The sequence below is a fragment of the Rhinolophus sinicus genome, chromosome 14 (assembly GCF_057876585.1).
Source record: "Rhinolophus sinicus isolate RSI-liver-muscle chromosome 14, RSI-T2T, whole genome shotgun sequence".
Classification (NCBI taxonomy): domain Eukaryota; kingdom Metazoa; phylum Chordata; class Mammalia; order Chiroptera; family Rhinolophidae; genus Rhinolophus; species Rhinolophus sinicus.
Window position 1 is genome coordinate 32,686,778 of NC_142514.1, and position 25,984 is coordinate 32,712,761.

The following is a 25,984-nucleotide window of genomic DNA, read 5'->3' on the forward strand; positions in this document are numbered from 1 at the left end:
ACCAGAAAGCTATGAAAATAACAAGCTTGTGCCCAAGTCGGGCGGAGAGACATATTGCCAAGGCAACAGGAGAAGGTCACTCCTTAGGCTCTGTGACGCCCTCTGGAAGCCTCCATTGGAGGATCCAAGCTGCCTACCCTTCCCACTCAGGTAAAGCCTCACACCTGTCCCTGCTTTGGGGATTTCAGAAAGAATTTAATTTATTCTTGGTCTTGGCCTGCCCTGTGCTCTACGGATCTGGTTGGTTATTTCATCTTAACCACCTCCATGCCCCAGAAACCAGACCTAGAAAGGCCAAGTGACTGTTCCAGGCCCACGACCTTACATGAAGAGCTAAACCCGGATTTGGGCCCAGGCCATCCGACTCCAGAGCCTGCTGGGGTCCTGGCTGACATGGTGACAGATTTAGCAGAAAGCCAGAAAGTCCTAGACATAGATCTGATTGCTGAACTAGGAGTGATAGCACTAAGGAGAGAAGCTGTGGCCAGAGAACATGGTGTCTGCTACCAAGCAAAGCCCAGCCTGGCAAACCAGTCCTTCTCCTTGCTTCCCTTTGACCCCTGGGTCTCTCTTCCCATGTTTTCTAGGGCAGCCCAGAACTGTAACCCCTTGTTGAGCCCAAAAAGGAACAGTGACCTGGACAGAACCATATAGTGCTTGAGAGCTGGTCTATCAGGCCCAGATTAGGAACTGCTGGGGGGTGGACAGGAAGAGCAGTGAGCCCCCTCCTCCTCCCCCCTCACCATTTTACTGTGCCTTGCACACACAACCCCTGCCCATATACCGGTAGAGGCTGCAGATTTGTTTGCCCAGGGCGGACCTCCACCTCATCATGGGTTAATTGCTCCTCAACCTGGCTGTTGTGGCACCTGAAGCACTATCTCTAAATCCTGCAAACATTGGAGGCGGCAGGGTGTCGAGAAACACCAAGCCACACACCACCCGTGCCATCGCCGAGCTGAGCTCCAGGCACAGAAGGGGGGGTGAGGTAGAGGGGGAGGCAGGAGCAGAGAACTGACGAAAGGGTAGGAATTCCAATCAGTTCCTGCCTCGCCTTTCAAGACTATAGGAGTTCACCAGACAGACCCCTTCTCAAGAGGTGGTCTACACTCACCCTCCTGACCCTCAGTCCTTCACAGACCCTTTAAATGTCATACCTCCCCTGCCTTGGGCTATCTCATTCATTCCCTCGGGACAATCCCATCCATTTTCTGGTGCCTCTACCTTAGATCTGCCTAACCTCTTTGGATCATTGGCTGGGTGAGAAACTGATGAAAATAATGGCTTTTCTCCAGAAAAAAATGCCCAGCTATGGAATCTGCACACAGGACCACAGAAATCCTTGTTCGGAGGCCTCCATCTGCACCAGTTCTAGCCTCCTAAATGATGCCTATCCTGTTCTGCTTCACCCACTTCCTTCCCACCCCTAGCCCACTACACTCACCTGCTCTCCTATCACCTCCCAACCACTAAGTATCTCTTTTTGCTCTCTCTTGCTCTACCTCTAGGGACAGGTGCCTGGCCCAGACAAGCTAGGCAGGAAACAACTGGGTGGTTAAACAGTGGAGAAGGGGCGTGGGGTGGCTACTTCAAGCTGAGCCCCAGTTAGGGCAGGACTAAAGTCAAGCTCAGGGGCCCTAGGGTGGAACCTAGGGAAAAACTTTGGAGTTTGAGACTTGGGCATCCCCTGGTGGCCAAATGGCCCCAAATGGAAGATAACACCCAGTGGAAGACGGTAAGGAAAACTCAACATCCATCACGACCATTCTCTCTCCGACCTTCTATCTCTCTCTCTCTCTCTCTCTCTCTCTCTCACACACACACACACACACACACACACAATCACAAGACAGATCCCCAGAGATTTTCTCCTTTTTTAATCAATAACCACCTTATCCAGCTTTGGAAACCTGGACAAAGGAGGCTGAGAAGAGGCCTGGTTCAGTGTCTGAGGGTCTCTGAATGAGTCTGCATCAGCAGGTGGGCCCCAGCTGGGCCTATCCAGGGGTTGGGCACAGCAGTTTCCTGAGTAAGAGCCAGCCCCACCCTCAGGGCAGCACCCCAGTCCATAAAGAAATCAAGGCCTTTCAGGCTTCAGCCTGTTTCTAAGGCCCTCAGGACAGTCAATAAATAGGTTAGATTCTGAGCCAGGCCTGGGTGGAGGGAGTGTACAAAGGGCAGGATCAGTTTCCTAGGGATCCCAGTGATTCCCAGGTATTATCCTGCCCTTTCTCAATAAGGAAGTAAATAAATAGACCTCCAACTCAGACACAGGGACATTGCAACAGGGGAACCCTCCCCTTGGAGTTAGTAATTAAGTCTCATGTTAAAAACAAACCAGCCCCAGCCCCTGCCAGAGTCTACAAAATCCTACAGGATGGGTGAAGGGCTAGCCTGCCTGGGGGTACACAGTACCCAGCCCTGCAGGGTCCTGGAGGTCTCATGTCTGTTCTGCAGCTCCTGGGGCTCCCTCCTCCTTTGGGGGTGGCTCCAGGAAAATTGGAGTGATTGATGGTGGCTTCTTCACCCTGGGAAGATAATAGGGAAGAAGTCATTAGCTATGTCTCCTAATCCCACCAGTCTCCCATTTCCTAGGGCAGAAGAGTCACTCACGAGTAGGGGGAGGCTGGGACCCCCACAACCAGGAAGTGATTCTTCTTCCGAAACAATCTCCACAGGCCCCGGTGGTTGCCACGCACATCCAGGTCCCAGATATGGAGGCACTGGTGGGGGTGGTATAGGGGGAAGAGGCATGGGTCAGAGAACTGTGGGGAGGAGCTATTGAGGTCCCCTGGCCCAGCCCCCACCCCTCCTCAGCAGCCTCCTCAATTTGCGAGAGGTAACATCTAGAATATGAAGAAAAGGTTCTGAGGTAGAAGATCCCAGAACAAAGGCTCCCTGTATCTTGGGGTTAAGGGTATTCCTACGGTAGGTGTGGTATTGGGGCACCTTGGCAAGCTGGGTCCAGGTGGTGAAGTCATCATCTTTCTCCATTCGGATAAAGGCCACGTAGGTGTGGCCCTCTGTGTCAGGCAGGAAAGAGTCTTCACAAGGGTTCTTGCTATGGTCCAGAACCTCGGCTTCACTGCAGCAGGGGTTGGGGGAGAAAGGCTAAGGCAGGGCTGACTCATGGGTGTACCACACAAAGCCCCATGCTTGCTGTCCTGCTGAAATTCTTAATAATTGTTTAACAAGGGGCCCTGATTTTCATTTTGCAGTGGGCCCCATAAATTATGAGGCTCAGACCACCAGTATTTGACTCCTCCTCCCTCCCTGCCATATACGCCTACTGTCCTAGGCCGTACCTGAGCAGCCTGTGAACCTCCACTTCATAAGCTTCCTTCTTCAGACTGACGGAGAGGGAGAAATGGGTCAGGGAAGGGGATAACCCCTCAGGTCCCAGGGGCAGAGCAAGGGGTCACATGTGAACTGGTGGGCAACAGGGCCAGGGTAAACACACAGTTGGAAGGGACTGTGAAGTACTGGTCATCGAAGCTCATAGATATCCTCCGCTTTGCCCCGTCCCCAGCCCCTACCTGTCCACGTTCCTGAGCTGGACACCTGGAACCGTGTTGAACTTGTGCTTCTTGAAGTAGGCTTCCTGGAATGGGTATGAGGATGAAAATCAGGACTTCACAATATCTGGCCCACACCTGCCCACTGACCCATCGCATAGCCACAAGCCCACAAATGAAGGCCCCTCTAATTTCCTCCGATCTTCCCCAACCTCTTTGTAATATTCTTGGCAGGCTCTTACTAGCTTTAATTTGGGCTCAAGCATTGCCAGAGGTTTATGTCCACACTGGCAGCTCACGCTGACCCCTGAGCTAGTCTCTGTCCCCAGTGGTTCTCCCTGGGCCTGCTGTTCTACAGCCACAGAAGCCAGGAACAGGACCTGCAGAGGGTGGTTGGCAAAGGGACAGGCTGCACTGGGAGATGAAACTGTTGTGACTAAGGTACTGAGAGTGACCTGAGGTAGATGCCTGCCCCTTTCAGGGAGACGAGTGGGGGTCTTGTATAAGCCAGCCTCTGAGGGCCTTTCTGGCTTCTAGGAGGCTCCAGGGTGGAAGCTGTCCATTCCTTCCTGCTGGGCTGTCTTAAGGCCTCCCTTGCTATAACTGGGGAGTGGCCCTTCGGACATGGCCATGTAGTGGGTGGGGTCCTGGAGCCCTCCCTGTTTACTTCAGGCTGAATCTTAGGCCCCAGCGCTTGCAAGGACAGGAGAGGGAGGAGCTTGCAGGGCTGGATAAGTGCTTGGTGGCAGAAATACCCTCCCCACACCCACAGTCTAGTGCTCAGAATAGTAGTAATAAAAATACCAGCTAACCCTTATATAATGCTTACAGTTCAAAGCAATTTACATATATTAACACATTTAAACCTCTTTACCTCACAACCCTATGAGGTAGATAGTATTTTAATTCTCATTTTTACAAATAAAGAAATTGAGGTAAAAGAGGGTAAGTCATTTTCCCCAAGGTTACATGGCTGGGAAGTGGCAGACCGGGTTTGCCCCAGAGTCCATGTTCTTGTGCTACCTGCCATACCGTGCCCACTCCCCCCGCCCCCCCGCCAACACCCCCGCCTCCCACTCACATGGAAGTAGCCGTTCATGTTGAGGCCCACGATGCCAAAGTGGTAGGATCGGGAAACGTCAGGGATGATGCACTCCCGACCTCGACGCTGTTCCGGCATTCGCATCCACATGTCCCAGTCCCAGAGCTGGGGACATGGAAGGTGACAAAGGTTAAGAGGTTCTGAGCCAGCAGGGGAACCCAGCCCACTCACCCTGCCGTGCCAGGGCACCTTTTCCGGTGTGGGCCACTTGGGCTCCAGCTCCTCCTTGTACAAGGACTTCCTGAGCACCCAGCCCAGCCCAGGCATGGTCTCCACGCGGTACAGCAGTGCTGGGTCCTCAGCCGTGTGTTCATACCCCTGGGGACAGGGGGCCATGGTGGGAGGTATTAGCTTGGGGACTCTACAGACTCCCCAGCTGACCCCTGGCCATTCAGCCTACCTGGTCATTCCAGGCAGAGATACAATACAGGCTGTCATCCTCTTCCAGCAAGTGGATGGATTGGCTGAGGAAACTGAGAGAGGCAGGGTCCAGGGGTTCAGGGAGGGGCAAGGACAAACCCCGTCACACAGCGATGCAGGAAGAGCTGGAGATTGGACTCAGGAATCATGCCTCCCTCTCCCTTCCCCTAAATCCCCACTGTTTGCATTCATCCTTTCTACTCTTTACTCAAGCCCAACACCTACCATCCTACCTTTGCTCAGGCTTTTTCCTCACTTTTGAGCTTGCTTCCTCCAGAAAGCTCTCCAAGACACCTCACTGCCTTCTTTCCTGGAGACCCAGTCAAGCAAAGAGGCCCCATGCAGCTTTTAGGAGCTGCATGGATGGGTACTCCCCTCACCTGAAAAAATCCACAGCAATGTCCAGGTCCTCTTCCAGAACCACAGCAAATTTGGCTTCCTGCAGAGGGAGGGGGACAACAAGATCGCAAGGGGGCCTTTCCCGTCCCATGTCTCCTCCACCCCATCCCACTTCTCAGGTAGTACTATCCCCATTTCTCAGATCAAGAGGATGAGGCCCAGAGAGCAGAAGACTGGACTTTATACCCATGTTTCCCTTCCCTAGGCCCAAGAGTTTTGTCCTTAATACTCACCGGAAACAAGTTGAAAGTGGCAGTGAGGCTGGCCTTGTAGTGCTGGGTGGGGAACAGGTATAGTGCACGTGAGCTTTGGGGTGGACGGTGGGGCCAGGTGTCTGCCCCTTCCATCCCTGCCTGGGCAGTACCTGAGACACGCGGGCATTCTTGATGCTGATGGGAGTGTGCTGGATGCCCCTCAGACCAAACAGTGCCACCACGTCCATGGGCTCCTAGGGGGTATGGCCACTTGTCAACCTGTGAGCCACCTTCCCCCGCCCACCTCTGCAGGCTCTGACACACCAAGCCTTCCACATTTCACAGCCCTTGCCTGGGCTGTCTCCTTTACCGGTGCTCGGTGATCATTGCTGCTCGGCACCCGCAACCCTGTGCTCTGCTCAGCCCAAAGCCCCAAGCCCCACTCACCTCATAGTAGCCATCGATGAAAACTGTTATCATCTGGGGAGACACCCCCTGGGCTGACAGCAGAGAGCGCAGCATCCTGGGGAGCCCAGGGATGGGTTAGGCCTCTTTGTCCCCCAAACTCAGGACTCCCCTGTGCTTATGGATAGGCCCACATCCCCCAAGTTCACCCACATGTGAGTGGACCTCCTCTGTCACCTTTGTCCCCACCTCAAGAGTTCCTCCCGCAGGTTGATGAGCCTGGGGTTCGCACCCGCTAAGCACCCTCCTGTTCAGTGCTGGATGCAGCCTATTCCCAGGCTCACCTGTACAGGTAATTGGGCCGGTTCCCTGCAATGACAGCCACAGGCACATTGAGGACCTTGTTGTCTGGGAGCTGAAGGAGAAACAGCTTTTAGTTCTTGCCTCACTCCCACTTCAAATTGGGATCCCTACCTAGGGAAGAGCTCTTGGGGGAGAGGGGGACTTCAGGGAACAGGCAGAGGGTTTTCCCTGTCTTGGGTCTTCCACGCACTCAGCCCAACTCCGACTCCAGGCCTTTGCTCATGTGGCCTGCCCCCAACCACCAGGATGTCCCCTGTCTTTCAGAGCTCAGTGCAAATCCTTAGCTCCTGGTCCCTCCCAGGATCGGGTAGGGAAAGCCCAACCTGGATCTTTCCTAGGGCCCTTGCCAAGCTGGGAAGAAGTCCAAGCCTCATTGCCTAAGGCCCTACTCACTGGGTCAGGGCTGAACTCGATGGGTGTGGGGTCCTTGCAGCTGCACACACTCCCATAGCCCTCAACTTTGCTGCAGAAGCGCCGGCGGCGACGGTTCAGTTCTGTGTCTGCCCAGTGGCACTCTGCCTCTGAAGGAAGGATATGGTCAACAGAATGGGGGCATGAGGCCACTGTGGTCTGGAGAACACCAGGCACCCAGTCAAGAGAATAAAGCCCCATAAAGAGGACCCAAATGCCCATCATCCCCAACACTGGCATTGCCCCAGAACCCAGCCCCCATTAACCCCACCTTCAGCTGAGCTCAGTGGCACATCTGTCTTCAGTAGGACTGGGTCCCCCCAGGAGGAGAGGGCAGGTGACTTAGAATGCTTCTCCCCGAGGACAGGACCTGGTAGGGGGCAGGAATGAGGGGTAATGGCAGGCTCCAGCTTTGGGACGTCTTCCCATCTCCCTGCCCACTTTCACCTAACCCACCACCACTGGCTCCTATTTGTCTCCCACCCCAACCCCTCTCCTGGGGTCCTGCTCCTCTCGGGCCCTTAATACTATAGGGTAGATGGCTTATGGTAGCGGCACCTCCTTTTCGTCCCACGAAGGCCCAGGTGTCCCTCCAGCCCAGAGCAGGGCCGGCCTGGCTGCCTAAGCTCCTCAGCAGAGCCTTGGCTGTGTCCTTGAGGTGGAAGGAGCCCTCGTCCTGGGAGGCCAGAAAAGGTGGTCAGCCTGACCGGCACGGTTCCAAGAGACCTGGCCTCATGGAGCAGCTCGTTAAATTATCACAACAACCCTTTGTGGTTACTATCATTTCACAGATAAGAAAACTGAAGGCTTAGAGAGATTCTGAGAATCATCCAAGGTCACCAGGCCAACAAATCCTTCTCATAATCCCACACATCTGCACCTCTCTGCCCTCTTCCCACTCTTCTCCCCTCCCTTATTCTGCTTCAGCTCCACTGGCATCCTTGCTGTTCCTCAAACATTCCATGCACTTTCCCACATTGGGGCTTTTGCACTTGCCATTCTGTCTATCTAGAATGCTCTTCCTCCAGATATTTACATGGCTCACTCCATACTTCTTCCAGCTTTCTGCTCACATGTCATTTCCATACAGAGAACTTCCCTCTCTAAAATACATCCCCCGTTACTCTGTCTCCTTTGCTTTATTTTCTTCCTTACATAAGTTATCATTTCCTGACATTAAGCATTTATTTGGCTGCTTTTTGTTGATCTTGCCCTGCTGGAATAAACTCCTTAAGGGTGGGGACTCTTGTATTGTTTTCCATTATAGCCCCTGCACCCAGAGCAGTGCCTGGCACACAGTCGGTGCTCAATAATTATTTGCTCAATTAATAAAAATGACAAGGCTAGTATTGGTACCTGAGTCACCTTCCTCCAGAAGGCTCTTCCCACTGTACCATATTAGGGGCATAAAACCCAGAGCCATGAGCAGGGTTGGAGCTGGGGGTGTAGGTGGTGGGGCCTGGGCAGAGTTACTGACCTTGACAGTGCAGATGAGCACTCGGCCGGGTGCCACCATGTTGAGGAACAGCACCATGGCCTCATCCTCATGAGGTGAGTACGTGTCAAACACACGCTTTGCCATCACATGGCCCTGGCAGGGGACACACCACTCGTAAGTTAGTGTTACCAGCAAGCAGGGCTCAGCTTCGGCCCTCCAGGTCCCCTGCCCCTAGACCTCACCGTGGCCTGGTTGAGGACGATGACATGGATGCCCCGGCCCTGCTCCCGGGCTTCATCCTCCAGCACCTACAGGGTGGCAGAGACAAAGTCCAACTCTTCACTCTGGCATTCAAGATCTCTGTCTTATTGGCACTTAAAAAAAAAAACAAGAACAGCTGCATGAAATGAAACCTCTCCTGTCTATCTAGGCCTCTGTTCACTTCCAAACCAGCTTGAAGGCCACCTACCTCTCCCAGGAAACTTCCATAGCACCCCCATCAAAAGAGATCACATCTTTCTACAACACTCCTTTCGACAGCTTTCATGGCTCTTAGAGCCCTTGACAGTTTCTGCCTCATGCTGGCGATATCACAATCTACCAGATTGGCCCCTGAAAGCAGGGCCAAATCTGATTACCTCCAGGTCCCCAGTGTCTGGAACAAGGCTAAGGCTAAAGAAGGAACCAGGAAGTAGTCATGAAATAAATCAAGCAAGGAATGAACTGCCTACTAATACTAATGGTCACTTCTGATATAATCCCACTATATAAATACATTTTATATAGTGTATTTCATTAAAATGAAAATACTTTTCATTTTATCTTGACAAGTAGAAATCATTAGTCCCATGTTACAGATGAGGAACTGAGGACTCCAAAATCATACAGGTAGACATTGGCAGAGGTACGGTTCCCATTCGGGCAGTGTACCTGAGCCAGTGGACCACACCCTGAGTAGAATGGAGTGACTGTACACCAAACAGCAGCCCACTCACCGTAGTGCCATCCACTGCCACATATACTTTGCTGCGGCTTGAGTATACCTCCACATCCAGGACCCTTCGGGGACCACGTCCTCTGTGCCGTGGGGGCTCCAATCGGCCCAGGGCCTCATCTGTGGGGGTACGACAGATCATGGAGACAGCAGTCTCAAACCTTGGGATCTACCTGCTATTTCAGCTGTGAGATCCCAGGGAAAACCCCTGACACACACACCAATCCCATCCTCAACCTGGCCCCACCATAGTCTTGCTCCGGCTCCGGGTCTTCATTGGCCTCGCTGATTGCTCGTCGTGTGTCCAGGATCAACTTGATGTTGACAATGACGGTCACCAGTAGGAAGAGCACAGCCCCTGTCTGAGGGGAGTGGTAGGGTTGACTAGAGGGTTACTCCCTCCAGATCACTGAGTGTGTTCCTGAAAGGAGGGCCCTGGCTCCAGTGATGACACAGGGAGAACCTGACGCCTCTCTCTTCCTTCTGTATGTCCAGTTTCACTCCCCCAACCAGGGTCCAGTTTCATGACCGCCTCCTCCATGGACACCCCCCTACCCTACCCCCTTCATCAGGGCCCTCCCTACCCAAAGCTCTTGTGTTCTTCCATTTGAGGCCTTGATTTCCTTGGTCCCCTCCATAGTTACTAGAGATGGAGTCAGTCCCACAGAACCAAACGGGGATCATAAGACCTAGGTCCTAGCCCTGACTGCCTGACAGATGTGGACTCCTACTTGGCAAAACCTTCCTGATCAGACTTCAGGCTTCTATCAGAAGCCTGGGAGGTTGTGCTTAGGTTCTGATTCCAGAACTCTGGGCCTAAACCACTACCCAGCAGGGACATGACACAAAGAGGTTTCCTCTCTAGAAATCTGCTGCTCCATTCCAGGGTGTGGACAGCCAAGGTGGGTCCCAGTGCCCATAGTCTAGATGGGAGTAAAGCTGGAAAGGTGCTCCTTGGAGATTTGGGACATCGCTATACCTGACAGAATCTCCGCAGGGCCCGTTGGTTGGTTAGTTTATACTTCCAGGTAAGATACCAGCTCCGCTTCTTCCGAGCCCCGAAGGGCTTCACGGGGCTGGGCTTCCAGTCATCCATGCCGGATTAGGGGAGTCACCACTGTCCTGGCCAACCCATGCTTTCAGGAAACTGGGGGGACCAGAGGGTCACATGGGGTAAGGTGTTCCTCCCAAAGTCGGATGCCTTCTGGGAGGACCTCCCAGTAACTCTTCAAAGCAGACATCCATGTTGTTATGTGACCTGGGTAAAGTGGCTCAACTTCTCTGGGAAGGAAACCTTCAGAGGGGTCAGATCATCTGGAAACTCCCCTGGGGCTGGGGGAAATGACAGGGCTGTCCAGGGACCCAGAGGGGGAGACCAAATAATCGGCTTTCACGGCCCATCAGCCCCCAAAAGGACCAAGCCCCAGGCCTTCCCAGTCCTGGGGTGGGCTAAAGGCAGCGGCTCCCCCCCCCCCCCATTCTCCACCCCCTTCCGTCCTCGCCACCCTCCTATCTGGCCCAGCTCTTCTCTTCCCAGGGCTCTGGGCCGCCGGAGTCTTAGGGAGACCTGTCCCGGCCTCGTCACCCCTCCCGAACCCCTGCCCAGAGGCACTCACGGCTCACGGGCCCGGGGCCCCGCTCGGGCCCCTCTCGGGCCCGTACTGCTCTGCCCCGCGCGCGGAGGCCTCCGCCTCCTCCATGCCGCTCGCGGCCCCGCCCCGGCCGGCCCGCCTTCCCGCTTCCGCCGCCGCCGCCGCCGCCGCCGCCGCCGCGGCGGGGTGAGAGGGCGGCGGGCGGTGCTTAAGGCGGCAGCGGAGGCGCGGTGGTGATTGTAGCCGGTGATACCGCGTGTCTTCCGCCCCTCCGCAGCTTCGCAGAGAGCGGGCGGGGTGGGTGCTGGGGGAGAGCCGCTCCCCCTACTTCAGCACTGCGGGGTGGCAATCCCGACTGAGTAGGAATCCTAGAGCCTTGAACTAGACCAGACGGCATTCCAGGTTCAGAGGGGCTACAGGCCTCGGACACAGATACCCCTCCCCTCGCTTGGGCAAGGCTGCACTCAGGTCTAGGGCATGCGTGGCCTCTGGAGGCTAAGGGGAATTAAAAACCTGATTCCTACCACTCATCTAGACCTTGTTACTTCATGTCTAGGTTCCCTTCTGTGTGAAATGGGAATACCCTTATATGGTGCTTACTCTATGCCAGTCACTATTCTAAGCACTTTACTATATTAACTAATTTAACTCCACAAAAACCTCATGAAGTAGGTATTACTACTGTCTCAATCTTATAGGGAAAGAAAATGAGGCCTAATGTCACAACGCTGGGAGAGCTAGAATTCTCCAGGTTCCACTCTTAACCCTTGCACTATACTAACAATAATTATGCTTACAGAGTTGTTGTGAGGGTTAAATGAGATAATACATACACAGCACTTCACTTACTACAGTGTTTCTCAAACTTTGGTTTACATCAGAATCACTTAGAGAGTTTGTTAAAATGCATATGGCTGTGTCCCATTTTAAAAGTTTGTGATGCAGTAGTATGGGGCAGAACAGAATACTGAATTTCTAACAAATTTCTAGGTGATGGTGATGCTTATTTGAAGTGAGTGGGTAGCCATGGAACAGTTTAAGGAGGGAAGCAATATAATCTGATTTAAGAGAACATTTACTGTTTTGTGGAGAGTGGATTAAACCGAGACAGAGGAAGTCAGAAGACCAATTAGATTTTTTCAACTCTCCATATTCCATCTGCTTTGTAAATGGTGGGATGATGTCCCCAAAATGTTAACAGTTACCCATGGTTCCAGAAATCCTAAGGAAAAATATATGACTTAAAATTATAAAGGTAACCATTAGATGAACTAAAAATAATGATAGAAATATATAGGACCAATGGAAGAGGGAAGTACAATGTATAAGAGAGGTAAATCCATATTGATCATAATAGAAAGTCAGTAGACAATGTTTAAAATTAAGAAATAGTGGTATAAGCCTATTGTGGAGTTATGAGTATAAACACCAGAAAAAAAAAAAAGCTAAAAGTGGATGCCTCTGGGGAATGGAACTAGACGTGGGGAAGGATAGGGAAGGGGTAACTATCTTTTCATTGTAAATTCTTCTGTAACCATGGGCTGGAATTACTGGGATTAAAAACCAAAATCAAGTCAAAACATAAGTTTTTCATGGCTCCTCATTGCCTGTAGAATAAAATCCAAGCACTTTAGAACCATCTTCTATAACCTCAGTGTAGTCCCGATACCTGCAGCATGGCCATCACCTGGGAGCTTGTTAGAAATGCAGAATGTCAGACCCCACCCCAGATTTACAGAAGTGTAATCTACATTTTAACAAGAGTCCCAGATAATTCATATGAACAGTCAAGCTTTAAAAACGTCAGTTTACAAGATCAAGTGTGATCTGACCTCTGTGGACCTCTTCTGCTTCAATACCGGTTGCCGCTCATTGGCCAAACTTTGCTTTCCACTCTTAGCCTAAATGCAGTGGCTACACGGGGGAGGGGGGAAGGGTGTGTGTGTGTGTGTGTGTGTGTGTGTGTGTGTGTGTGTGTGTGTGTGTGTGTCTAGCTAAATTCTAACTACCGTTTTAGGCCCAGCTCCTCTACTCTAGGAAGCCTTCCAAAACCCTCTGCAGCTCCCTGTTACCACTGTTCCTTAAACTCTCGTATCCCTGACTGAGCATGCTTATTCAGCAAACACGTATTAGGCGCCTGCTGTGTGCCTGGCTAGATTCAGTGCCAAGGTGGGGAGAAGGTGCTGTGAACTCTCCGAGTGCTCCTTCAGGTACAAATCCAGGATCGCTCAGCCCTACACATTCCAGAGCTAGCGGTTGTGTGCGCAGCACTGGAATACACACACACACACACACACACACACACACGCACGCACGAACGCACGCGCGCACACACACACACACACCACCCACACACACACCACACACACACCACACACACACACACCACACACACACACACACCACACACACACACACACACACCACACACACACCCCCACACACACACACACCACTCTGCGCGGCTTTTCTGAGTATTCAGCAAACACGTATTGGGCGCCTGCTGTGTGCCTGGCTAGATTCAGTGCCAAGGTGGGGAGAAGGTGCTGTGAACTCTCCCAGTGCTCCTTCAGGTACAAATCCAGGATCGCTCAGCCCTACGCATTCCAGAGCTAGCGGTTGTGTGCGCAGCACTCGAATACACACACACACACACACACACACACACACGCGCGCGCGCGCTCACACACACACACACACACACACACACACCACTCTGCGCGGCTTTTCTGAGTGTTACGGCGCCCTCCCTCCGCCCCCGCGCGGCGCAGGCGGGGACCCACCGGTTCCGCTCAGCACTAGCAGCGGAGACAGGAGGACCCCCGGGAGCGGGATCCTGGCGACCGGTCGCCAAGCCCTGTTCAGGCTTAGGCCCGCATGGAGGGGACTGCGGAGTCCCAGTCGCCTGACCTGCGAGACGTGGAAGGCAAGGTGGGCAGGAAGACCCCGGAAGGGCTGCTCCGCGGGCTGCGAGGCGAGTGGGAGCCGGGAACCTCTGATGCCCTGCTGCTCCCCGGGGCGCCTAGCAGGGACCATGGCCTGGGGGACAAGATCATGGCGCTGAAGATGGAGCTGGTGAGTGTACGACTCACGCCCCAGAGTTGGGTTGGAGAGGAGGGAGTTAAAACGCCCCACCTAATTGCTCAGGATCTCGCCCTTGTCGATACTTATACCGCCATGTCGGTCCATTAATTCCTCCCACCACCTCCCCCCCGCCCCCCGGGGTGAGTGGGGTGTTTATGGGTCCTGAGGACTTGGGGTGGGAGGCACAGGTTCTTGGAAGTTTTTCCTGCCAAATAATTGGAAGGGGAGAGATGAGGACTGGGAAGCACTCAGAACCTAGCACAGCACAAATCTCCCCCACTGCTGCCTCACCATGGGGCCACCTATACCCCCAGCCACCATTACAGGGCAATCAGTGTTTACTTCTCCTGCAAACTGGGCCCAGGGTTTGTTCCTCTGTGGCCCCAGTGTTCATGACAGGATTCAACACCGAAGAGATTTGGGTGAAAACTGCCTGGACTTAGATCTACTAAAAACATCCTCCCTTTCCCCAACATCCCCCCACTCCTGCTTAAAATAATTTGAAAGTTCCCAGAACCTTGGAGGACATAGAGTAGCAGCATTATCAGTGTTGGTTCCATCGCCTCTGACTCAGTCTCCTCCCTGCCAAACTCCCAGGTACACTGGATATTTGGATCGCGTCTGTACCTCCTTGGGGAGAAGAGGCAGAAACAAGCACCCTCTTCCTTCCCTGTTGCTGCTGGTCTAGATTCAGAGCCAAAAGGGCAGTTGGGGCCCCTGAGGCTCCCCAGGGCCCTGATTCCGGTGAAGGGGGTGATTTACACCTGCCACCACTTTGCAGCCAGTTCTGGGGAACTGAGGAATTGCCAGCTGCTCTGTGGCCCAGAACCAGGTGGCCACAGTGAGTGCATGAGTTAATAAGTCTTCCTGGAGCCCCACCGTGTGCCAGGCTGAGCTGTGAGGGAGCAGGGGAGGAACTCCCTGAGAGGCTGAGAAGAGAGCCTTGTGGGCAAAACAATCAGGGAAGGCTTCCTGGGGGAAGGACTTGAATGCCATCTGTGCACTTGGCCTTGAAGGTTAGAGGTGAGCCAAATTCTGCAGAGTAGGGCTATGGCTGTGCCCACCTAAGGGAGGGGCACATACTTTAGCTCAAGGCCTAGAATGAACCTACCTGGAATGCCCTGCTTTGGAAACTCACCAAGTGCATGTACCAGGCATCATGCTGAGCACTATATAAGCTCTGTTAATCCTCATGGCAACCTTATCAGGTAAGTGATATTTTATGAATAAACTGAGGCACAGAGCAGTTAAGTAACAGCCGGAGTTCATATAAAAAGTGAAAAAGCAGAGCTAGGCTTTGAACACAGATGATCTGCCTACACTTTACATCCACCATTGAGACCTGCTGTGTGCCAGACACTTTAAACACATTTATGTTATTGAAATGAGAAACGTAGTCATCATTTTCTTCATCTTATAGATGAAACAAGCTTGCAGGTGTTGAGGGGCTTGCCTGAGCTCACACAGGGAGCCAGTGGAGGAGCCATGCCTTATCTCTCTGGATCTCTTTTCTGCCTTTGGTGGAGATTACCTATTTGTAAACTTTAAGGGTGTACATTTAACTTCTGATTAGGTCATTTTGCATTCTTATCCAGGCTGGGCTGGAGCCCTAGGCTGCCCATGAAGGGCATGAGGGAGGGAGCCTTCTGGAGGCCAGAATAGGGCAAGTCTCTCTATGTGCTCCAAGGGTCCCTACCCCATTCTCTTCTCCCTCCTGGGATCAGGACGTCATTGATCTCTTTATGTACTCTGGCCTGCCCACTGAGTTGCACCCAGGAAGGACAAGGGGCAGGGTAGGGGGATTCCCCACTTGTCACAGAACTGGTGCAAGCCCTGTAAGTATTGTCCTTCAACTGCACCTCTCCTAGCTCTCCTGCCAGGAGGAAGCAGGCCTGCCTTTAAAGCCAAGGTCATCCCTGCCTCTAGTCCTCTTCCCTCCTGTTTCCCTCTCCTACTAAAACTTTGGTGAACCAGCTCGACTCTGGGATATGTGGGAAGGGGAAACAATAGCAACCTCCCTTACTTAAGGCTCCCACACACAAAACTGTTGCTACAACAACCCACCCCCACAGAACAGTTTGGGAAAAAGCTTTAGGTAAGGAGAGTGGGAGGTGTGGGTTCAAGTCCCAGCTCTGCTCCTGAATCATTTTATGATCTTGAGTAGTGCCCTCCCTCTTGGCCTCAGTTTTTCTGCTCCTTGGGGGGTGAGAAGATGGGGGATTTGTGGGACCAGATGATCTCTAAGAGTCTTTCTAGGAACAATAGTCTAAGGATCTCAAGGATGCTTAGTCTAAGCATCTCAGGGAGCTAGGACTGGGGTCTCTGGATTTTTACCCCATGGCCTGTTTTGGATTGAGTGATGAGGGAGCCATCCTTGTGACTCCTAGGCTGGGCAAAGAGTCTGATGTGTATGCGTTAAAGGGAAGAGTGGGGAACCTGCATCCCCCTGGGAAGAGAATTGGGTTGGAGTGGCCTCTGAGGCTACATCTCTTATGAGATGTTTGTCCCCTTTCTATTTCCAAAGAGATGGTGTGAAGTGAGTGTTTCTTTTTTTCTGGCAAGAAAGCTTTGCATTCTTCTGTTCTGGGGAGTGATAATGTCACAGTCAAGGAATCCCACTGTCACAGGACTGTAGAATCTGGTCCTCAGATTCATTTCCCACCAACATGGTAAAACCAACCCCCTGACTCCTGGGACCAGCAGAGGGGCCAAAGATAGTAAAGGCAAGAGAATCACAGCACTGGATCTGACCTACCCAATCCTAGACTAAGTACCATAAATGAGCTGGGCCGGACCTGCTCTCAGGGAGCTCACAGTGTGGGTTAGGGAAGTAGGGAGACAGACTAATTAGTACAGGATGATAAGTACTATTGGAACCCAGGGAGAGCTACCTGGAAGAGTCTTCATTATAGAATGACAAGGTCAGATTTGTGCTCTGGAAAAGCTTTAAATGGGAGGAGACACATGCTGTTTTCTCTGGTTGGAATGCCTTTCTCCACTGCTTTGTCTGGCTAAGTCCTACTTAACCTTCAAGCTTCAACTTCTGTCCCTTATTCTAGGAAGCATTTCCTTACTCCCAGGTTGGGTTATGGCCCTGTAGGTACCCACAGCCCTCTGTGCAGTAATTGTTTCCCCTAGTTTGCTACACTGAATTTTAAGTGCTTGCGTCATTATCTTACCCATTAGACTGTGAACTCTCTGAGAACAAGAAATGGTGTCTTTTTTTCATTTATCTAACACAATACCATGCCTATAAGAACACTCAATAAATATTGTTTCATGACTGAATGGATTAATTCCACCTTGAGGAAGGGCGGGGAAGTCTTCCTAGAAGAGGTGGCATTTGAGTTGGGCCTTGAAGTATGAACAAAGTCAGTGGGAATTCCAGTGCAAGATGGCAGATTGAACCATAGATTGAACACATTCCATTCCCTCTTTAAACTGCACGAAAAAGCCAGGAGAATTACTGTAAAAGCCATGAAGCCACTATGACAACAAGAACAGGAGAGATGATAGGAACAAAATTTTGGAAGCTGAAAAGCAACCCATTTTGCAAAACAGAAGCCCTCAACGGTCTTAGGAGTTAGAAGCACCTGGTATTTCTGGAATTAGGAGTGCAAGTAGAGCTGAAAACAAAAGTGTTGGTGAATGTCTGTTGAAGAATCATACTGTAAGATCCCCTGCCTAACTGGGCAACCAGGTGCCAGCCACTCCTTTATTCTAACAGAAGACAGGAAATGTAAGTTTTGGAAAGAGTAGAACGTAAGGAAGGAAGGAAGGGAGGGAGGAATGGAGGGAGGGAGGGAGGGAGGAAAGGGGAAGAAGAAGAGGAAGGAAGGAAGGAAAAAGAGGGCGGGAAGAAAGGGAGGGAGGGGCTGGGAGGGAGGGAGGAAGGGGAAATCATAGCAGGAGAAGTATTTTTATTATGAGAAATTTTGTTTAATGCATTTAGTTTGGTCATGGACTAGGAATGTTGGTTTCACTGTTAATATATTTGTGTCTAGTATGAAATAATTGAAGATAATCTCTTTTATTATGTCATTAATAGTCTGTACAGTCTGTGGTATTTCAGTTATTTATGGCCATATCTCCTTATTGAAATAACAAGCTTCTGTTAAGCAGGGATAGTTTCTCCATTATCTTTGTAATTCTTAGAAAATCCAGATACCCAATAATCATTTTTTTAATTGAATTAGAGTTGTGATATTCTTCTAAAAACACAAATAATTTCAGGTACAAAATTTTGTTCTGTGCTTATGCCATTGTAAATAAGTTAATCGTAGTAATATGTAAAACCAAATGGCTGCCATTTATTGATTAACAAATACTTGTCAGGTAATATGCTATGCATGTTGATACGTTCCTTCCATTTTTTAAAATAAACCTGTAAATTAGATAGTATCTTAATTTTACAATGAAGAAATAAAGGTTTGAAGGGGAAAAAAATTTCAATTTCATATGGTTCATTAATGGCAAAACTGGAATTTGAATCCAGGTCTGTTTAATTCCAGGGCTTTATTTTACTCAGTATACAAATACTTGATCTTATTCTGGTTTATCATTGTAGATGTGAGAAAGCAATTATTTCCTGAATAATTCAACAAACATTTATCCAGTGATATATATATATTTTTTAATTAAAGTTTATTGGGGTGACAATTGTTAGTAAAGTTACATAGATTTCAGGTATACAATTCTATATTACATCATCTATAAATCCCATTGTGTGTTCACCACCCAGAGTCAGTTCTCCTTCCATCACCATATATTTGAAAGTGATATATTTTTAAAAATAATAGGGGTGGCCGGTTAGCTCAGTTAGTTAGAGCGTGGTGCTGGTAACACCAAGGTTGCCGGTTCTATCTCTGCATGGGCCTCTGTGAGCTGCGCCCTCCTTAAAAAAATAAAAATAAAAATAAAAAAAGTAATGTCTCAAAACAAAATCTTTTATTAAAAAGAAAATTAATAAATAAAAATAAAAATAACAGAACCGAAAGTTGAGGGCAAAAGGGATTACATGAAAATGTTCTAAATGTTACGAAATACCGAGGCTTTCCCCCTACTTGGCTCCCAGAATAATGACAGGTTTGCTTACATTATACTCTCTAGGTGGGTATAATATGGTGACTATGATGAACGCAAGAGAAAAAAAGACAAAAGATACTGACGTTAGGCCTTACCCAAACAAAGAGCCCACAGCCAGATAACTGTTAGTGAGGATCAGAGTTGGCAAGCCTCACACATGCACTCAGTTTCCAATGAACTTTTTAGAGACCACTCTGAAGTGTGAGCAACAGCTAAGGATCCTAAGACATCTAATGAGACCCTCTATTTATGTAGACCTAAACAAAGAGAAAAAAGCAACTTGAATAAAACGGAGATGATACAGGAGGATGAGAACTTATAAAAATCATTAGTTTAGTCATATCTTTAAAAAGATAAGAGATAATATTGCACCATGAACTAAAACAGGAAGCTATAAAAAGGAAAACATACAAAGAACTAGAAACAATTCTGGGAAATAAAAATATGATAGGAAAAAATGAAAAACTCAATAGAAGGATTGGTAATGTCAAAATATTTCAGCAACTAGAATAAATATAGAAAGAGATGGAAAAAGAAAAAGAAAAAAAAAGATCAGCCCAGGATGCCCTCTACCCAAATAATAGGACTTCCAGAAAGAACAGAAAAATATTGGAGCAGAAATAATCCTTAGAGAAATACTTAAAGAAAATCTCCCAGAACTGAAGGATATGACTTTCCAGATTTAAAGGGCTCAACAAGTGGCTAGTTCAATGGATGAAAATAGAGCCATACCATGGCAAGTTACTGTTTCAAAAATAATTTGGAACACTGGCAACAAAGAGAAGATACTAATAACTTTCAGAAAGAATGGAAAATGGTCACATACAAAGGATCAGGAATCAGAATAGCATCAGATTTTTAGAAAATTAGAGGACGATGGAACAATGCCTTAAGTCCTGAGGAAACATTATTTTCAACCTAGAATTCTAGACTCGGCCAAATCATCATCAGTGTGAGGAGAGAACAACATTTTAAAACATGCGAGGCTTCAACAAATGTGCTTCCTATGCAGGCTTTCTCAGGAAGCTGCTGGAGAGAAAGCACCACACACTCAAATGAAGGAGTAAATCAAGAAGAAGATACGGTATCCAGGAAATAGGGGATCCAACTCAGGAAAGAGGCAAAGGAGATAGAGAAGGGAGATCCCTGGATGGCAGCAGAGCAGCAGGGACAGAGTGGAGCAGATGAGAAGGTTCCTAAAGAGCCTCTAAGTAGATGCAATAGATAGAACATATGATGTGCTTAAAAGCCTTTAGAGGGAAATTCAGACAATTGAGAGAGGTTGGGGATGACTTATTGGTAACTAGATAGTGAACTAAGCAAAGTAGCAGCAGCAGCAGCAGCAGCAGCAGCAGCAGCAGCAGCAGCAGCAGCAGTAGTAGTAAGATTATTATAAGGAAAACAAAGTCATAAGAAATGAAAAGTAACCAAAGGAAACCAGTAGCATTTCAAAATTCTAATAAGGTAAACACTGAATAATTAATTTTTTTCATATATTGGGCACATGGGGAGATGGGAAGGATGTCTGTATGGCAGAGGGATAGATAATAGGATGAAAGAATTAAATCCTTAACCTTCTATTGTGTGGGAAGGATAGAAAACACCTAAAATTTAAAAATCAGTGAGTAGAATGTCATTTGGAGATTAGAAGGTAAGTACCCAAATAAACAGCTAAAAAAATGAATAGTTGTCTCTAGGAAGTGGGATTTAGGACTAGGATGGGGAACTGTTACTTTTGATAATAAATCTTGCAGAACTGTTTGCATCTTTAATCTGTGTATTACTTTGATTAACACTGAATAAAATGAAATTTAATTCATGTGTGGCAGGACCTGAGGTTCCCAGGGGGAGGTATGCTAGAGGTAAAACTAGAGAGATGGGCAAGAGCCGTCTTATGACAGCCTTTGAATGCCAGCTGCTAAAGTGTTCAGATTTTATTCTCGAAAAGCAGTGCAAAGCCCATAAAGGCTCTTGAGCAAGGGAGGGACAAGTTCAGACTTGTGCATGAGGAAGAAAACTCAATGCATCTGAGCTGGACAGGACCCTAGAGATTACCCAGTAAGTCAGACTTATTCCCAGTACTGACAGGGAGATTGGTTGGTGTGTGGTTGAGGGAAGCCCTGAATCCCCAATCAGCAGATGTTGACCCTTCAGAGCTCTTCCCACCCTCAACAGCTGCTACCAAACCCTGAAGATACTAGGGAACCAGGTTGGCTCCCTCTTTATCCCCCGGCTCCTACCTCCAGTCTACTTTGCAATTAGCACCCGGCCCCCTATCAGGCATTGGATGTTTCTAAGTCTTACTAGTGAATCTGGACCAGTTCAATAGTTAATAGTAATACCCTGTCTATGAAGTTCAAAGCTCGGTAGGATCAGATTTTAATACATAACATTTACTGAGACCTTATTCTGTGCCAGGCACAGTGCTGAGTACTTAATAGAGAGCCTCTCAGAATTCTCACAACCACCCTGTAAGTGAGTGATTTAGCCCTATTTTACAAACAAGGAAACCAAGGCTCAAAGAAATAAGAAAGTTGCCCAGAGTTGTATATCTAATCTGTGGTACTTTAAACAGCAGTCTGTCTGCTTCTAAAGCCCACACTCCAAACCCTTCTATTTCCATGCTTCTTGAAAGTGAAACATGGTTAAACAGCAAGTTAGGGGCCTCTGGAAACATTGGGGAAACACTTGGCCTAGAACCTAGGACTGATTCCTTCTCCCACTCCCCAGGCTTACCTGAGAGCCATCGATGTGAAGATCCTGCAGCAGCTGGTGACCTTGAACGAGGGCATCGAGGCGGTGCGCTGGCTGTTGGAAGAGCGGGGGACGTTGACCAGCCACTGCAGCAGCCTCACTAGCAGCCAATATAGTCTGACTGGCGGGAGCCCAGGCCGCTCAAGGCGAGGCAGCTGGGACAGTCTTCCAGATACCAGCTCCACTGACCGGTTGGACAGTGTCTCCATTGGCAGTTTTCTGGACACGGTGGCCCCCAGTGAGCTGGATGAACATGGCCCCCTCGGGGCTCCCCGTCCTGAGATGGACTGGGCTAAGGTTATTCCTGGTGGGGAGAGGGCCAGGACTGAGCTGGATCTGACAGCCACCAGGCTAGGAAGCTTGAGGGCTGTGTGGAAGCCCCCAGGGGAGGGGCTTCAAGGTGGACCTTCTGAGCCACCAGAGGATGAGAGTGCCAAGCTGGGCTTTGAGGCCCACTGGTACTGGGGGCAGTGCCAGGATGATGTGACCTTCTTGTAACAACTTTTCCACCCTTTAGTGGCTCTTCACTAGGCCCTGGTCTCCCTTGAAATTAATTCTCCCTCAATCTGGGACTACGAAGAGGCTACATTGAAATCAGTTACTATGGAAACCTGGCCTCACCATCCCTCAGATCCCTGGGGAAGCTCTGCCTCTCTCAATCATCGAGTCCCTAGAGCTATTTCCATAGATACATTGACTCTAGAGGCTTGACCTGTGGCTCCAGGCATAATGGTATCTCTTCCCCCTCTCCCCCCCAAAAAAATAGGTAAGGATTTGAGGGATTTAGGACCCTTAGGAGATCACTGATGAAAAATGGGAGTATAATTACTTCATCCAACGTCCAGGAGCCTTGGCCCCACTCTTGGCCAAGACAGAGGATTGTGGAGGGACGTGGACATTCAGGGTTAACCCTCTGTGGATTGGCCCTCCCAGAAACCTTTGGGGTTGGTAGAACTACTGCTTCCTATCTGGTGAGTGATGTCATTTCCTGCCAAGATGGATTAGCCTTTCCACTGTACCAGTTCTTTAGTGGAGATAGATCAGTATAGCGGTGTCTGAACTCCTGCAGCTAGTGAGACCATGCCATTTATTCTCCATACCATTACTTCTTATAAGGGGGAACATACCACCCCTCCTGGCAGGAAAGTTTCTCATGTTTGATATTTGTGCTTCTTTTCAGAATAAGGTGTTCTCAGTTTATCCTAGGGGGTCTCGCTTCCTCTGTGGCCACATCCCTGTCTGGTGCCAACACTCCTATATCTGTGCTTTTAGGAAGGGAAACTGGCAAGGGCCTCTACCTACTGCTGTCTAAAGTCTGTTTGGCCTGCCCTGCCACAGTCCCGTTTCACCCTGTCCCTGGGTTGCCCCCATTCTTGTATTCTGGCTCCAAATCTGTCTGCCAGGTCGTTCAGTCTTTGTGTCTCCACACCTTCTCAGTTTCCACTTCCACTTCAGGCCTCAGGCCTTTTATATGCAGATGAGTCCTCCAGCCTTCTGTCTCCATTGTTGATGGGAGCCAGAGGGGGGACAAGCTAGAGGTCTCAGAGCTCTGGGGGTGTACCAGAATCTTCAAAGTGAGGAGGTGTCTTCTTCTCTGATCCTGTGATTTCCCCCTCCCCCACCCTGCCCCAGACCCTCCACCATTTGGTCACAAGGACCTGCCCAGAGACTGGGACACAAGGAATCCCCTTGTCTGAGTTACAATGGGGGGGGGGGGGGCGTGGCAGGGAAAGACAGAGGCTCTTTAGTCCCAAGGCCCACGTCCTGGGAGGGGGGAGAGAGTGAGGGAAAGGCCACTTTCCTTCCTCCCTTAGAGCAAGCCCTAGACTCCTGGGACCTGACGAGGGAGCAGGGGACTGGCTCTAGGCCTGGGTCCCAGGACCCTAGTGAATTGCACCAAAGAAGGAATTCAGGGAAGCTGCCAACCTGAGGCTCAGGGAAGTGACAAGGAGACCAGGACTGTGGTTGATGTCAGAGAATGAATTCTTGGGGCTTAACCCTTTGAACCTCATGTAACTGCCCATATGTTTGTCCCTGTCTTTCCTGGGCCTTGAAACTAGATTATTGGAAGGCAAAAAGGAGAGAAAAGGATGTCAGGTAATCCTTGCCTATTTACTGTGCCCTCCTTAATTGGAGAAGTCACCCCCAAATCTTAGAATAACTCCTGCAATTTCTCTACTTTTCATTCTATGCTGGGGAAGGGAAGGAAGCCAAGTTCCCTACTTCCCAAGTTCTCTACTTCCCTTACATTCCTCGAGTCTTGTTCTGCACCTCCCACCCCAATCATTTTGGGGCAGTGCATTTAGTCCATGGCTCTCCCCTGAAGACCCTCTCCCCTCCTCCCATCCCCTCAATGTGATTGAAATTGCTGCAGTATATTCTTAGCCTCTATTCTGCTGCCCACCAGCCCTCTCCTTACCACCCCTCATGGTCTTGGAGCTCCTGACCACCTGCCTCAGGCTGGAAATTCAAATACTCCTTTCCAATCCTTACTCTGTTGCCATTTTGTAGTGTGCCCTTGGGTAACTAACTACCTTGTATTCCTTTTCGTAGCTTTCTTCTTCTGTTAGCCTACAAACTTCTGAGCAGAAGAGGTTGCCTGCCCTCTTGTGGCCATTATGCACCATTGCTAGGGGTAGCTGGATGGAACCTCCAAGTTCAAATACAGCCTTACAGGAGACCAGTGCAGAGACAGGCTGGAGAGACAGGCCCAGAGAGGGCAGAGACTTGTCCAGTGTCACCCATGGTAAATCCATGACAATGCCCAGGTAAGAGAACCCGGATGTCCTGCCTGCCTGCCTGTCCACAATTCCATCACTTGGCCAGACTATTCCCCCACCTGAGTCAACACTACCCAAACCCATAGGGACTGAAAGCAGTTTTCCCCCCGTTTTAATATGTGGGTTCTCACCCCACTCTAGGGAGGCAGCTCAGTGTTTAGAGAAATAGCTATAGGCTCTGAGGAAAGAGACACTTGGGCCTGGATTGAGTGAAGGGTACACTAATGTGGACTGCAGATAGAAGGAACATCAATCCTAGAGCAACCATTTTTCCTGGGAAGGGAGGGGGAGTAGGCCCAGATATCATGGGGGTAGAAACCAGCATTTCAGACCTGGGGGTTAGAAGCAGGGGTTGGGGTGAAGAGGTTTGAGATTAAGAAATCCAGATGGGTCCTGTGGAGTTGGGGAGCTCCACAGGTCAGGGGATTACACCTCAATTGGATAGGCATCTGAGGATGTTGAGGGGATGGAGATGTGGAGTGAGTTGGGCTGCTCAGGCACCCCAGATAGGTCTGGCATCCTGTCTTAATGCCTTAGACTCCATTTTACTACCAGAGAAGTTCAGGAACCCAGTAAACATACATCCTTGGTCCCTCTTGCTTGCCTCTGAACCAGCTGCTTGAGGCTTAGCTCTCCTGTTAGTTTAGACATTTCTGGGTTGCAAGGAAGCCTGTTTGGGAGCTCAAAGAAAGAGATGGGAGGAAAGTGGGGAGAGTTGTAGAGAAACAAGAGAGAATGAGAAGAAAACAGAGTGTTGAAAGTATGATCAGAGGGAGCATCCTGTCCTACAAGGGGGCCAGGGCCTTTGGTCAGGGCTCAGGGTAAAGGCCGAGATGAGACTGGTCTTGGCAGCTGCAGAAACAGCACCTGGGAAGATAAAGGATGGTGCTGGCTGGGATGAGTACATCAGGGAAACGTGAGACCATGTGAGTGGGCAAGTGTAAGGACCTGCATTTAGGATGGGGGCAATAAGGTTGAGCATTGGACTGACTGAAAGTTCAGTGGTAGCAGCTTAGGTGAGAAATGCTTGAAGCTTGGAGTGGACACACGCTCACTGTATGCATGGTGACAAGCATCTACGAGGTGTTCAGTGACATTTGCTGAATGAATGGAGAAATGAATGTGTATAAACCTACAAGGGGATGTGACTTATTTTTTTTCAAGTAGGTAATTAGGTAATAATAGGTAATTTAAAACATTTCTTAGCAACCCTATAAACAATGCGTTATTAACAATCGCTTAGATATTTGCTCAAGGTCAGATAGGTATACACTGTCATATGAACCTAGTTTGGTCTTACTGTAGGGGCTTCCAGGAAGTCTTCTCTGATTCTCCACTTCCCACTCTCACAGACCTTATTTTCCTAGGAGAATAGGTCAGTGCTGCCCAGCAGCAGACCAGTGCACTAGTTTCTTATTACTGCTGTAATGAATTACCATAACTTAATT

General features: G+C 49.6%; 2 protein-coding genes across 3 annotated transcripts in view; one reads left to right on the forward strand and one right to left on the reverse strand.

The window, feature by feature from the left end:
• Positions 1–1,860: 1,860 nt before the first annotated feature.
• POMGNT1 (protein O-linked mannose N-acetylglucosaminyltransferase 1 (beta 1,2-)) lies at positions 1,861–10,990 on the reverse strand. 2 transcript variants are annotated; one of them, XM_074334663.1, is made up of 22 exons: positions 10,858–10,990; positions 10,221–10,388; positions 9,489–9,603; positions 9,243–9,361; positions 8,490–8,555; positions 8,287–8,400; positions 7,368–7,485; positions 7,081–7,179; positions 6,792–6,919; positions 6,380–6,450; positions 6,078–6,153; positions 5,801–5,884; positions 5,670–5,711; positions 5,418–5,476; positions 5,018–5,090; positions 4,807–4,935; positions 4,597–4,722; positions 3,537–3,601; positions 3,306–3,350; positions 2,950–3,085; positions 2,614–2,723; positions 1,863–2,528 (listed from the first exon to the last, which is right to left on the reverse strand). In XM_074334663.1, the coding sequence occupies exons 2-22, from the start codon at positions 10,335–10,337 to the stop codon at positions 2,441–2,443; spliced, it is 1,980 nt and encodes a 659-aa protein (XP_074190764.1). In that variant the 5' UTR covers positions 10,338–10,388; positions 10,858–10,990; the 3' UTR covers positions 1,863–2,440. The 2 variants fall into 2 exon arrangements, with proteins under 2 accessions (XP_088647246.1, XP_074190764.1); XM_088791120.1 differs by lacking the exons at positions 10,221–10,388; positions 10,858–10,990 and adding an exon at positions 9,826–9,986 and having other exon boundaries at positions 1,861–2,528.
• A 2,571-nt stretch (positions 10,991–13,561) lies between these two features.
• Positions 13,562–25,984, forward strand: part of RAD54L (RAD54 like) — a 47,150-nt gene continuing 34,727 nt past the window's right edge. Inside the window, exons 1-2 of the mRNA XM_088791118.1 lie at positions 13,562–13,908; positions 21,733–21,801. Of these exons, the coding sequence (XP_088647244.1) occupies positions 13,711–13,908; positions 21,733–21,801 (267 nt within the window). The 5' untranslated portion in view covers positions 13,562–13,710. The remainder of the gene's footprint in view (positions 13,909–21,732; positions 21,802–25,984) is intronic.

What these genes read in the sequence shown, in the direction of transcription:
- POMGNT1 (XM_074334663.1), bottom strand. Translation starts at nt 10,337, where the DNA reads ATGGATGACTGGAAGCCCAGCCCCGTGAAGCCCTTCGGGGCTCGGAAG. An exon ending in CGGCCCAATTACCTGTACAG is followed by an intron (nt 6,154 to 6,379) that starts GTGAGCCTGGGA and finishes TGGGCTCCCCAG; the next exon opens with GATGCTGCGCTCTCTGCTGT. An exon ending in ACATGAACGGCTACTTCCAT is followed by an intron (nt 3,602 to 4,596) that starts GTGAGTGGGAGG and finishes TACCCATTCCAG; the next exon opens with GAAGCCTACTTCAAGAAGCA.